A 13,364-nucleotide genomic window follows, 5' to 3' on the forward strand; every position below is an offset into this window, starting at 1 on the left:
TGAATAAAATAGCATATCTAAGCATGGTAACAGGTGTCAATTTGGCGCACTGTGACAAATGCATGTGTCAGCATTGGACATTTATTATACACGCGCCCGATACATGCTAAATTAAGCATAATTTATAGAGGAAATCTGCTTAAAACCATGGATTCAACTATGGGTTTTCAAAACCACCTTTGTGAATTCGGGCAATTAGCTATACTTAATAAAAAAATGCCTTTGTATGTCCACCTACATGTTAGACATACTTATCAAATTGAACAAAAAAAATCCTTGCATAGATATTGATGCTATGAACTAACTCACAACTTGCTGGGGTTTGGTTTTTATTTTGTTCATCATTTTTTTCAATACCTAATTTTCACTGAATGAAATAAAGCAGAAGTCACCAATTTTACATTCAATATGCTTTGCTAATGAACATCTGCAATTGATATGTCAATATTAAACCAGAATTGAAAAAAAGGCAAATAATAAGAATAATTTCTAATACATAAAGGCATTAAGATGAAAAAGGTCTAATAACGAAACACAAACAAAAAACTACAATACCTCAATCTTTGATATGAAAGAATTTACCAAAAAGAAAAAAATATATTGCACAGAACTGATTTTACAAATCTACTTTAGGCTCCATGTTTCCTCATTGTGGACTTGGCAAAAACCAACTTATTCTATTTGTTTCATTTCTAAATTTTGTTTTACAACATTCATTTATACCTATTAAAAAAATCATGAAAGATATTTACTTTAAAAAATGCAGTGAACACAGGTAAATAATACTTGAAAATATTCTAATCTAATGACAGTGCATACAGGCATTGTATGCAGAGATCTCAACCAAATTCTCCTCATTGCATTTAATATCCTAATATAGAAGTCATAATTCAAAATAGTTTGGATCAAGTGTAAAATTTTGAAGATCTGACAGAGTAAGAATCTTTGTATTAGAGGACTAGGATTAAGAATTGTTATGACATATTTTCAATAACAGTTACAAGCTACTGAAATCCTTCAATCTCATTGGCTGATAGTAAATTTGTAATGGAAAAAAGTTTTATCCTTTATAAAACAGGACCATAGTCCTCTTACACAAGTTTTATGAAATAGGCCCCAGATCAATGTCTGTCCTATAATGAGGACACTTAGATTATAAACAGTGCATGTCAAGATTATATAACCAGCCTTTCAAAACATTTTCAAAGCAATTTGTTTACAATGAAATTCATAAGAGAACTCAGATCCACAAAATGAGGTTTCAGCCGTATAGTGAATTATTACAATATAATAAAGCAGTTCACTGTAAAAACAATGATTCAATTTTTTAGCATGTTGTCTAGCTCATCACTCTAACAACTATTGTTTAAACAAGTTGTTCAAAAAGCTTTAAAAATTTGTTAGTTTCAAAATATAGTTGTTAGAGTGACAGGCTTAAACAGCATACTAATCTCTTTATTTCACTGTGTAGGAAAGGGGTGAATTATGCTGTCAACTAATTTTTGTCCATGTTATCATGTTGCAATGATAATTAAATTAACATGTCAATAAAATGATCATACAAATCTGAATTCTATTCCAAAAAACAAGCTTATGTACAATAGTGCATCAATTTATCTGATATTATAGGACTACAGCACCATTTACTACTCTAACTTCATCACAATACCTCACCCCTTCAAGCTAATTTCATTAGAAAATAAATTTCAGGTGCATTATTTAGAGAGTTGTGCCATTTTTCTTTCAAGATTGCTTCATACAGTAATGTACATACACAATAGATACAAATTTGATCATTTCATTTGAAGATACATTCAAATCAATAAATTAACCTCATTTTGTTACATTAGATTGAATGTATTCAAGTTTATGTTCTACTCTATACAGCACATATCTGTAGCATATTCCAGAACACAGAGAGTATACAATATATATTATTCATTGTCATGTCATATGAAATATGAGATTGTAATTAAATAAGGAATATATAATCATGTAGCCTGGGAAATGTAAATATTATTGACAAATAACATTTTTAACAACATGATCAATGCAGAGTATAAAAGAACTAAAAAATATATAGTATTTTCAACTAAAGAAGAGAAAATATGTCTTCACAATAACAGATAGTTGAAAATTATTGATATCAACTGAAATTGTAACCACTCTCATACAATCTTATATACAATGCTGTAAAATAGAGAGGGAAAATAAATATCCATTTTCATGTGCCATATTTGACCCTCTTTGGATTAGCATATCACTTTAATGAAAAAGACATTGCATATTTCTTCATAAATCCACATGATAGCTGACATCATATTTGTATTTTTAAAATCAATTAATTCTTCCATGCAATGTCAATTACTTCATCCAATGCCAAACACTAAGATCTATTAAATTGTCATAAAACTTGACTAAAGAAATGAGCTATATTAGCCATGTAATCTGAATATACAAGATCATTATTTTCTTCATTTATTGTAAAATATTGTAGTTATTAGACTATTCTGAATATATGTAAAAAAATCTTTGCCATTTTTGGGTGTAACCAAATAAATCTTTCACAAATCTAATTACATAGGATAATAACAAAATGTCTATAGGTTTTCTATTTGTGATCAGCTATCTCACAAAACCAACAATACGTAGCACAGAATGAATTATGATATTTTTATGGAGCTTGAAAAAGTTAATCCTAAGCTTACATTGATAACATGTCACAAAAAATCAAGAATAAACCACCCACATACCTGATTGAATGCAAAAGAAATTCAGTGAAAGCTTCAAAAAATATAAGGTTCAAGCAAATTCTGAAGTTTGTGGGTCAGTCAAGCATGAGATACGGACACTGTCAAATCTCAGTGAAACTTCAAAGCAATCCACAAAATATGTGTCAGAGAAACTCTTGTATCTCATCCCCCCTAACTTTACAACTTCAAAATTTGACAATATGAAGAATTACTCTTTTGGATAACGTAATTTTTTAATTTATTAATTTTTACTTTTTGAAGACTCCGTTGAAATTTTTAAGAGAAACTTTGCATCTTATTGTTGGTTTAAGGTGATATTGAAAACCTTTACATGGTTCAGGAAATGGAGATGTATTAACTAGAATATTTTTGACATGCTTTATAAAGAAGTGTTCTTCCTATACCAATGTGCACCTTAGAAAAGAGAGCATCTATAGCAGAATTGAAAATGGAAGAGCCTGTTAAGAGAAGAGACCGATTGCTGGACTTGTTATTTGATATTGTTGGACTTTGGGACTGGAGGCTGCGCTGGACGTGATCTTGGAGGAATAGGTGATGACTAGAGAGAGACAGAGAGAAAGAGAGACGAAGAGGGGTGGAGAGATACAGAGAGATGGAAGGAAAATGAGTAAGAACAGAGAGAGAAAGAGAAGGGGAAAAAGAGGGTAGATTGCAATCCACCAAAGAGAAAAAGAGATAAGACAAAACAAAAGATAAATTAAATATACATTTAATATACATATGCATATAAATAACAAACGAGTGAAACACCCCTGGTGGTGGTTCCATGAAACAGTTCGTATCTACAATCAAAGTTTGGTCACAATTACAATATTGCACCCCAATATTAACTTTGGCAGGGTAAGTTGTTGACTTTACCAGTGGTGACCTTTAGCTCCCTATTTATATCTACATGAACCACCAAAATATAGTCATGGTTGGGGAAAGGGTAAGTTTATGAGCCATAACAGAAAAGTGCTCAATACATTAGTCTTGCAAAGATGGTTGACCCCTGCTGGTAACCTTTGAACTTGATGTGACCTCTAGCCCTCTATTATACATCTGCCACTAAGACACAATTGGGCAAATGGAGTGAGGCAAAGTTATTGGCAAAACAGAGACATGACAAAACTAGATAAATTCTCAAACTGCAAAGATGAAATTGATGCCTCTGCAATTGGCAGATAAGCAGAAACATGGTTTACCTTGTTAATAGGACCAACATTCTGATAAACATTCTTTTCTTCATTGAGGAGAGGTTGTGACATGATAGGTGTAGAGCCTGGATGCTGTTGAACCTCATAGTGTGCTCTCTTAGTATTGATATACTCACGGCCAGTCTTCAATGTATTCTGTGTCACATAATAATAATAGACATTAATACCCAGCATAGGAAATACAAGTACATAAATGTGACAGGCCATTTCGTCCTCGTGCCAGTCCAAAGTGTCCCTAAAATTCCCAAAATTGAATGATTGCGTTGCATATTATCATTATTATTAATTATGTACAGCAAGGCCAGCTGGAACAATGTTTGGAACTGAAGTGGCTATCCTTGGTTAATATGATGTTATCATTATTGGAAAAAAAATGAATAATTACCTGCTCTGCAGCTACTCTTTGTGATAGAGTCTCAATATAATGCTGAACAGCCCTGTATACAAACTTATACTGTGCTTCAGTTTGTACCAGACCTGAGCGTTGCTGTCTTACAAGCCTGATAGTATTATAGATATCAATCTCACAGTCAAGACCTGTTACATAAAATAATCAAATTATTATCATATTAGATTGTTTTCTTTTACACATACCAATCTTACAGTAAAGACCTGTTACATAAAACAATCAAATTATTATCATATTAGATTGTTTCCTTTTACACATACCAATCTTACAGTAAAGACCTGTTACATAAAACAATCAAATTATTATCATATTAGATTGTTTTCTTTTACACATACCAATCTTACATTCAAGACCTGTTACATAAAATAATCAAATTATTATCATATTAGATTGTTTCCTTTTACACATACCAATCTTACAGTAAAGACCTGTTACATAAAACAATCAAATTATTATCATATTAGATTGTTTCCTTTTACACATACCAATCTTACAGTCAAGACCTGTTACATCAAACAATTATTACATAGTATATAGAATAATAAGCCCACATCATATTTGATATACATGTACATTATCATTGTTATTCCTAAAAGCTTGCATGTACATAAACCAAGTTAAAGTTGGTCCTTCAAACCAAACAGTTCTTGAATTATCATGAAAATTACATCTTTCAAGATGTATGAACCTCTGTAACCTTTGATCTCTGTCCCCTTACAATATTAAGATTATTGTCACTCAAATAAGTATGCATTGTACATCTTCCTCTTTGAAGTTAATACCTCAAATTGTTAATGAGCCATTATAAGTATTAAGCATTTAAGTTATATCCTATATAACTCAAACCTTCTATGGTGATTGGTTCAAACAGCATCATGTGACCAACATATTCTAGCTATGATTTTGAAACAAAAGGCCCACTAAAGAATTGTGCTATTCTGTGACTTCCATCATTAATGTCACAGATCATGCAATCTCTTGGATACAAAGGTCAGTGAGGTGTCTCTAGCGGGCAAGTCCCGTGAAGGGACAGTGCAGGTAATAATTGGCTTCATGAAAAGTAGGTTAGTCAGTGCAGATCTATATTTTGGTTCAGATTATTAAATGGATGAATGAGTACAAGAACCAGATTATCAATCTATTGTTTTCACTTCGTAAAAGATGGATATATCATAAATATACCAGGCCTTTATTTGGTAAGTATAGAGGGAATTACTCATCCTTGGTTGTACTGGAAAAATTACTGTTTTTCCCCTCTAGGCTTACCCCTCTGCAAAAATAGTAATGCTATATAACCTCTGACTAATAATTCTGACTATACTTACTCAAAGCCTAGTATATTTGTATAATATATATCTCTGTAACCTTCAACCTTTGACCTCTATACCTCCAAAACTAATCATATAATTGTCATTCCCACATGCTTACATGATCCACATATGAAGTTGAACCACCATAGGGTTTGGGGTTATCACAATCTGTTATGACTTTGAACCTTTGAGCTCCATGCCCCCCAAAATAATAAGGTCATTGTCACTCATTATGCATACATGAACCAAATATGAAGTCAATCCGTCAAAAGATTCTTTTAATCTCATGAGAATGAAAACGAGACAGATGGACAGAAGGACAATCGGACAGACAAACATAATCATGCCTCAAGCACCACTTACGGTGGGCCAAGCCATAATAGAGAAAATAAAATAAAAATAGAATGTCATTTTAATCCATAACAAGTGGAATGCCTCTGCCGTCTCACCTGCATCACGCGGTTCAATATAGCAGCAGTGCTGACTTTGAATACTACTCTAACTCGCACAAGATGTTCAGTGATACATGGTTACTCTTATGTCCACTTTTTATGAACTAGACCAATAAACTTACAGAGATATGATGGTTATTCAACAAAAAACCCCAACATGGCCAAAGTTCATTGACCTTACATGACCTTTGACCTTGATCATGTGACCTGAAACTCGAACAGGATGTTCAGTGATACTTGATTACTCTTATGTACAAGTTTCATGAATCCGATCCATAAACTTTCAAATTTATGATGGTAATTCAACAGATACACCCAATTCGGCCAGAGTTCATTGACCTTTGACCTTGGTCATGTGACCTGAAACGCGCACAGGATGTTCAGTGATACTTGATTACTCTAATGTCCAAGTTTAATGAACTAGACCAATAAACTTTCAAAGTTATGATGGTAATTCAACAGATACCCCCGATTCGGCCAAAGTTCATTGACCCTAAATGACCTTTGACCTTAATCATGAGACCTGAAACTTGCACAAAATGTTCAGTGATGCTTGATTACTATTATGTCCAAGTTTCATGAATCAGATCCATAAACTTTCAAAGTTATGATGGGAATTCAACAGATATCCCCAATTCGGCCAAAGTTCATTGACCCTAAATGACCTTTGACCTTGGTCATGTGATGTGAAACTCATGCAGGATGTTCAGTGATACTTGATTAACCTTACGTCCAAGTTTCATGAACTAGGTCCATATATTTTCTAAGTTATGATGACATTTCTAAAACTTAACCTCAGGTTAAGATTTCGATGTTGATTCCTCCAACATGGTCCAAGTTCATTGACCCTAAATGACCTTTGACCTTGGTCATGTGACATGAAACTCTCAAGTTTTATTAACTAGGTCCATATACTTTCTAAGTTATGACGTCATTTCAAAAACTTAACCTCAGGTTAAGATTTGATGTTGACGCCGCCGCCGCCGTCGGAAAAGCGGCGCCTTTAGTCTCACTCTGCTTCGCAGGTGAGATAAAAACTAGAAATTTGAGGTGTTCAAAAGGACACAAATGCCCCCGCTTAACGCGATCAGACATTCATTCAATATGATTGAACTTAATTTTGTGCAGAAACCAATATCATAAACAAATTTAGACCTTTGAACCAACTTGCATATATAATGACCTTTGACCTGCTGACTCAAAATTCGAACTTAGACTGTATTTTGGTGTCATCTACCAACACACCCAATTCTTTATTAAATCTATTAAATATTTCACAAGTTATCATGCGGAAACCAACGCGCACATTTAATGAGCTGTGACCTTTGACCTGTGGACTCCGAATTCGAACTTAGCCTGTATTTTGGTGTCATCTACCTACACACCAACATTTTTTAAATCCATTAAATATTTTTTGAGTAATGAGCTGTAACCTTTGACTTTTGACCTGCAGACTCCAAATTCAAACTTACATGTAGCTTGAAATTTGGTGTCATCTACCTACACACCAAAAATGTTTGAAGTCCATTAAATATTTTTTTAGTTATTGCGCAAAAACCAAGTGGGGGGACAGAAGGACTGACGGACAACGCTTGAAATTTAATGCCCCCTTGTTGCACCCACAAATGTAATAACGCCCACAAATGTAATAACACTTTACCCACAAATGTAATAACGCCCACAAATGTAATAACACTTTACCCACAAATGTAATAATTTCACCCACAAATGTAATAATGCACTTTACCCACAAATGTAATATTTTTTGATCGCCCACAAATGTAATAATGACTTTACCCACAAATGTAATAAATTTGAAGGGATTTTTGGCGAATCCCTTCTAAACTAAAATCCTATAGTAATACGTTCATATAGCACAAAAGTGCAAAGTCTTTTTTCCAGAACCAGTTAATTCCAAATTTACAACATAAGTCCAAAGTCTTTTTTCCAAACCTGGTTGTTTCCAAAATTATAATATAAGTCCAAAGTCTTTTTTCCAGACCGGGTTGTTTCAAATATTACAATACAAATCCAAAGTCTTTTTTCCAGACCCGGTTATTTCAAAAATTATAATAGAAGTCCAAACTAAGATACGATAATGATATTCCAGGGGAATAAAAAATGGGAATCGAGCTTAGTCTTTTCTCAAGACCCAGTTAATTAAAACTGGTGGAATTAATGTCTTTGCATAGTCTTTTCTCCAGACGCGGTAAATAAAACTAAACCCCTATTGTAAGGCGTTCATATAACACAAAAGTGCAAAGTCTTTTTTCCAGACCCGGTTGTTTCCAAAATCATAATATAAGTCCAAAGTCTTTTTTCCACACCCGGTTTTTTTAAATATTACAATATAAGTCCAAAGTCTGTTTTCCACACCCGGTTGTTTTAAATATTACAATATAAGTCCAAAGGTTTTTTTTCCATGGTTAATTCCAAAATTATAATATAAGTCCAAAGTCTTTTTTCTAGACTCAGTTGTTTCCAAAATTATAATATTATTCCAAAGTCTTTTTTCCAGACCCTGTTGTTTCAAATATTACAATATAAGTCCAAAGTCTTTCTTCCAGACCCGTTTAATTCCAAAATTTTAATATAAGTCCAAAATCTCTTTTTCCAGACCTGGTTGTTTCAAATATTACAATATAAGTCCAAAGTCTTTTTTCCAGGCCCAATTTTTTCCAAAATTATAATATAAGTCCAAAGTCTTTTTTTCCAGACCTGGTTGTTTCAAATACTTTGCAAGTCTTTTTTCCAGACCCGGTTGTTTCAAATATTACAATAAAAGTCCAGTCTTTTTTCCAGACCTGATTGTTTCAAAAATTGTAATATAAATCCAAAGTCTTTTTTCCAGACCCGGTTGTTTAAAAAATTATAATATAAGTCCAAAGTCTTTTTTTCAGACCCGGTTGTTTAAAAAATTATGATGTAAGTCCAAAGTCTTTTTTCCAGACCTGTTTTTGTCAAAAATTATAATATAAGTCCAAAGTCTTTTTTCCAGACCCGGTTGTTTCAAAAATTTTAATATAAATCCAAAGTCTTTTTTCCTAAAAACTAAACCCTACATCAATGCGTTCATATAGCACAAAAGTGCAAAGTCTTTTTTCCAGACCCGGATAATTAAACAATTACAATGTAAGTCTAAAGTCTTTTTTCCAGACCCGGTTATAAAGATTAGACGATGTGTCCAAAATTTTTTCAGACCCGGTTGTTTAGAAAATTATAATATAAGTCCAAAGTCTTTTTTTCAGACCTGGTTGTTTCAAAAATAAAGTCTAAAGTCTTTTTTCAGACCCACTTAATTGTTTCAGAAATTTTAATATAAGTCCAAAGTCTTTTCCAGACCCGGTTATTTCAAAAATTCTAATATAAGTCCAAACTAAGATACAATGATGATATATTCCAGTGGAAAAAAAAAAATGAGAATCGAGCTTAGTCTTTTCTCCAGACCTAGTTAATTAAAACTGGTGGAATTAATGTCTTTGTTGTTGTTTCAACTTATGCAGCGTATATTGTGAGTATTTGCGCTAAGGGTAAATTGAGAATCAAGTGTACTCTTTCCTCCAGACCATGTCATTCAATAAATGAATTAAAAAAACTTCAAATCTAAGACCAATTTTCCAAAGTTTCACCCAGTAAAAAAATATGTCTTTACCCCACACCCAGTTTTTTTTTTTTATATAATACTACGACCAGGGGCGGAAATCTCTCCCGAAAGGTAGGGGGAAAGGGTCTGGAAAATTTGACAAGCAAAAAAAAAAAAGAAAAAAGGTTATCACCTGAAAGTAAGGTCATCTCTTCCTCCTACAATACATGTTTTATTTCGATTTTGAATGATGAATTTCTTACCCCCCTGGGATTTCCGCCCATGACTACGACCCCTACAAAACATTGTAATAATGCATCGGTAAAGCAAACATCCTTCTCCAGACTTGGTTATTATTTAAAAAAAATGAAATAGTTTTTACAAATATTCTAAAACGAATACCCAATAATCTAATTACTGTGGAATAACATGGAAGACCGATTGTCGCAGATCGACTTTCCTCCAGACACAATTATTTCAAGAATAAAAAATCAATAAAACCCAACCCCCAACAACGAATCTGAGAACCAACAATCCTCCAAATTAAGACCATGCATGTAGAAAAGCATATGTTTAGAGTGTTGTCTTTATTCCAGGCCCTGTAATTTAATAATGATTTAAACAATCTTAAAAACAAAAGACTGTCATATTCTTATTCTTGTGGAATAACACAAGTATTATGCTTAGTCTTTCGTCTAGACCCGGTTATTTAAAAGATAAACAAATATTGACAAACAAATCACAGCTAAGACCAATCTTCAATCTTATACCCACTTAAAATGCTTGGGCTTAGAGTGTTGTCTTTACGTCTCACGCAGTTCTCTTTAAAATACAAATTAAGCGAAACATTAATCTTAAAACTTAGACCCCAGCATCTTCCAAACTATAAAACCCTTGTGATAACGCATACTTAATTTGACCAGACCAGTTTAAAAAAAACCAAAAACATTTAACCCTCTTCCAGCAAAACATCCTGTAATGAATAATGTAATTAATTCTTCCAGGCAAAGAAATTTATGATTTAAAAAAAAAACATCAAAACTTAGAGCCCGGGGAGCATTTCATGAAAGGAGTTGTCTGACGTTTTATCCGACACTGCTTCTTAGCCAATCAACATCAAGGACAGTTGTCAGATCTGACAACTTGTCGGACATGAATGTTGATGAAATACTCCCCCAATCATCTTATTCATGTTGAACAGGCACAAGAATATGATTGAGTCTTCGTAATATGTATTACATTTATCTTATTTTTGAAAATGACAATGTCTGGAATAAATAAAACTCTCTAAACTATTATCTATTGAACGTTCTTAGTTTGAAGGATAGTTGGGCCTTAGATTCTGTTATTCTTTTTTAATGATTTGGGTTATTTTGAAATAATTGGGTCTGGAGGAAAGACTACACCATATTTCCATGTTATTCAATGTTCATAAGATTGCAAGGTCTTTGTTTTGTTGTTGTTGTGTTTTAACCATCTCAGTGCCAAGGGCAGATCAAAGTGAAATAACTCAATTGGGCTAAAAATGGCTTGGTACTGAGAGGATTAAATGACATTTATAACTGGGTCTGGAGGAAAGACTACGCTATATTTCCATGTTTTTCAACATAAAGTGGATCGTGGGTCTTTGTTTTTTTATTATTACAAATTTATTATTATTATTATCATTTCTTATTTGAAAGATCTGGGTCTTGAGGAAAGACTACGCTATATTTCCATGTTATTCGACATAAATAGGATTGTGAGTCTTTGTTTGCTTTGTTTGTTATTACCAGTTTATTATCATTATTATTATTCATTTATTTGAAAGATTTGGGTCTGGATGAAAGACTACGCTATATTTCCATGTTATTTCTGATTGATACACGTCTGACAAAAACTCAAGCACACACACACACAGTTATTTAACATTAATAAGAGAGTTTTAATCAACTGGGTCTGGAGAAAAGACAAAGCTCGATTCTCATTTTTATTTAACTAGAATATCATTATCATATCTTAGTTTGGACTTGAAACAACCGGGTCTGGAAAAAAGACTTTGGACTTATATTATAATTTTTGAAATGACCGGGTCTGGAAAAAAGACTTTCGACGTATATTATAATTTTTGAAACAACCGGGTCTGGAAAAAAGACTTTGGACTTATATTGTAATTGTTGAAACAACCGGGTCTGGAAAAAAGACTTTAAACTTATATTACAATTTTTTAAACAACCGGGTCTGAAAAAAGACTTTGGACTTGCATTATAATGTTTGAATTAACCGGGTCTGGAAAAAAAACTTTGTACATATATTATAATTTTTAAACAACCGGGTCTGGAAAAAGACTTTGGACTTGTACTATAATGTTTCATTAACCGGGTCTGGAAAAAAGACCTCGCACTTTTGTGCTATATGAACGCATTACTATAGGATTTTAGTTCAGAACGGATTCGCAAAAAATCCCTCCAAATTTATTACATTTGTGGGTAAAGTCATTATTACATTTGTGGGCGATCAAAAATTATTACATTTGTGGGTAAAGTGCATTATTGCATTTGTGGGTGAAATTATTACATTTGTGGGTAAAGTGTTATTACATTTGTGGGCGTTATTACATTTGTGGATAAAGTGTTATTACATTTGTGGGCGTTATTACATTTGTGGGCGATTACTACATTTGTGGGTGTAACACCCCTCCAGACTTCATCTGCAGGGGCATTATTTTTTCAGAAAAATACTTTGGTTTACAAAATAATATTCTAAAAAAATCCACTTTACAGTAAATGCTTGTATCTCCCTAGAGAGTCCTTTACAGTGAAATATAAAAGCTGTATTTAATGGACAAGAATAGAAGTGTTTACTTACCATGTTGCTTAATAAGGTTGAGAATGATATCAATGACTATGAATGTTCCTGTTCTTCCAATACCAGCACTGTAAAAATAAGAATACAATAGGAGACTTTGTATTAAATCAAACACTAACCAAACTTGATTGATACTTTTGATATCATCATAAACTTTGATAGGTCAAATATCATATTAAAATGGGCTCATAGAACATTCAAATTAAGGCCTGCAATTCTATGCATAAGCTGGCAGTAGACCAAATGGGTTGTCAAAACTAGTAATGAATAACAGGCGATCTAGGCTGAAGGCTCCTAAGCAGAGAGTGCTCAAAATAATACAAGATTATATAGAATGAAGCATGTACTGAAATGCAAGGTTGACTGGTAAATACCAGTACTAACTGGTTAATACCGCCAAGCAATATCTGACAAAAAAAACAAAAAAAAACAGGAAATACCATGAAATACTGGTAAGTACTTTGAAAAAGCTATTTCTTGAATGGATCTATCTAAACAAATGTACAGATTTTTGTGCATTAAGTGTAATTCAATGTAAAAATACAATTTGTATAGCCTACCGTAGGTAATCAACCTGATTGCTCGGACAAATGTTACAATTTTTTTAGTAATGAAAGTAATGAAAATTATAGCAGTCATATCGGAAGAACTTGTTTTTATTTGAAAAATTTACTCCATTCATATGACTGTTAACTGATCTGAATTCTGGACACCTTAATCAAGGCTCGACATTAGCGGTGGCCCGGGGCCACCAAAAATTCATCTTGGGCAACCATTATTGAAAAAATGTTAA

The 13,364-nt window shown here is 32.8% G+C and overlaps 1 protein-coding gene across 1 annotated transcript in view; it reads right to left on the reverse strand.

Moving 5' to 3' along the window:
• Positions 1–1,311: 1,311 nt before the first annotated feature.
• LOC121427246 (tyrosine-protein phosphatase non-receptor type 11-like) overlaps positions 1,312–13,364 on the reverse strand; it is a 60,595-nt gene continuing 48,542 nt past the window's right edge. Inside the window, exons 12-15 of the mRNA XM_041623562.1 lie at positions 12,572–12,639; positions 4,356–4,507; positions 3,959–4,105; positions 1,312–3,312 (exon numbers count right to left, since the gene is read on the reverse strand). Of these exons, the coding sequence (XP_041479496.1) occupies positions 3,244–3,312; positions 3,959–4,105; positions 4,356–4,507; positions 12,572–12,639 (436 nt within the window). The 3' untranslated portion in view covers positions 1,312–3,243. The remainder of the gene's footprint in view (positions 3,313–3,958; positions 4,106–4,355; positions 4,508–12,571; positions 12,640–13,364) is intronic.

This window comes from Lytechinus variegatus, chromosome 14, assembly GCF_018143015.1.
Source record: "Lytechinus variegatus isolate NC3 chromosome 14, Lvar_3.0, whole genome shotgun sequence".
In the NCBI taxonomy this organism is placed as follows: Eukaryota; Metazoa; Echinodermata; class Echinoidea; order Temnopleuroida; family Toxopneustidae; genus Lytechinus; species Lytechinus variegatus.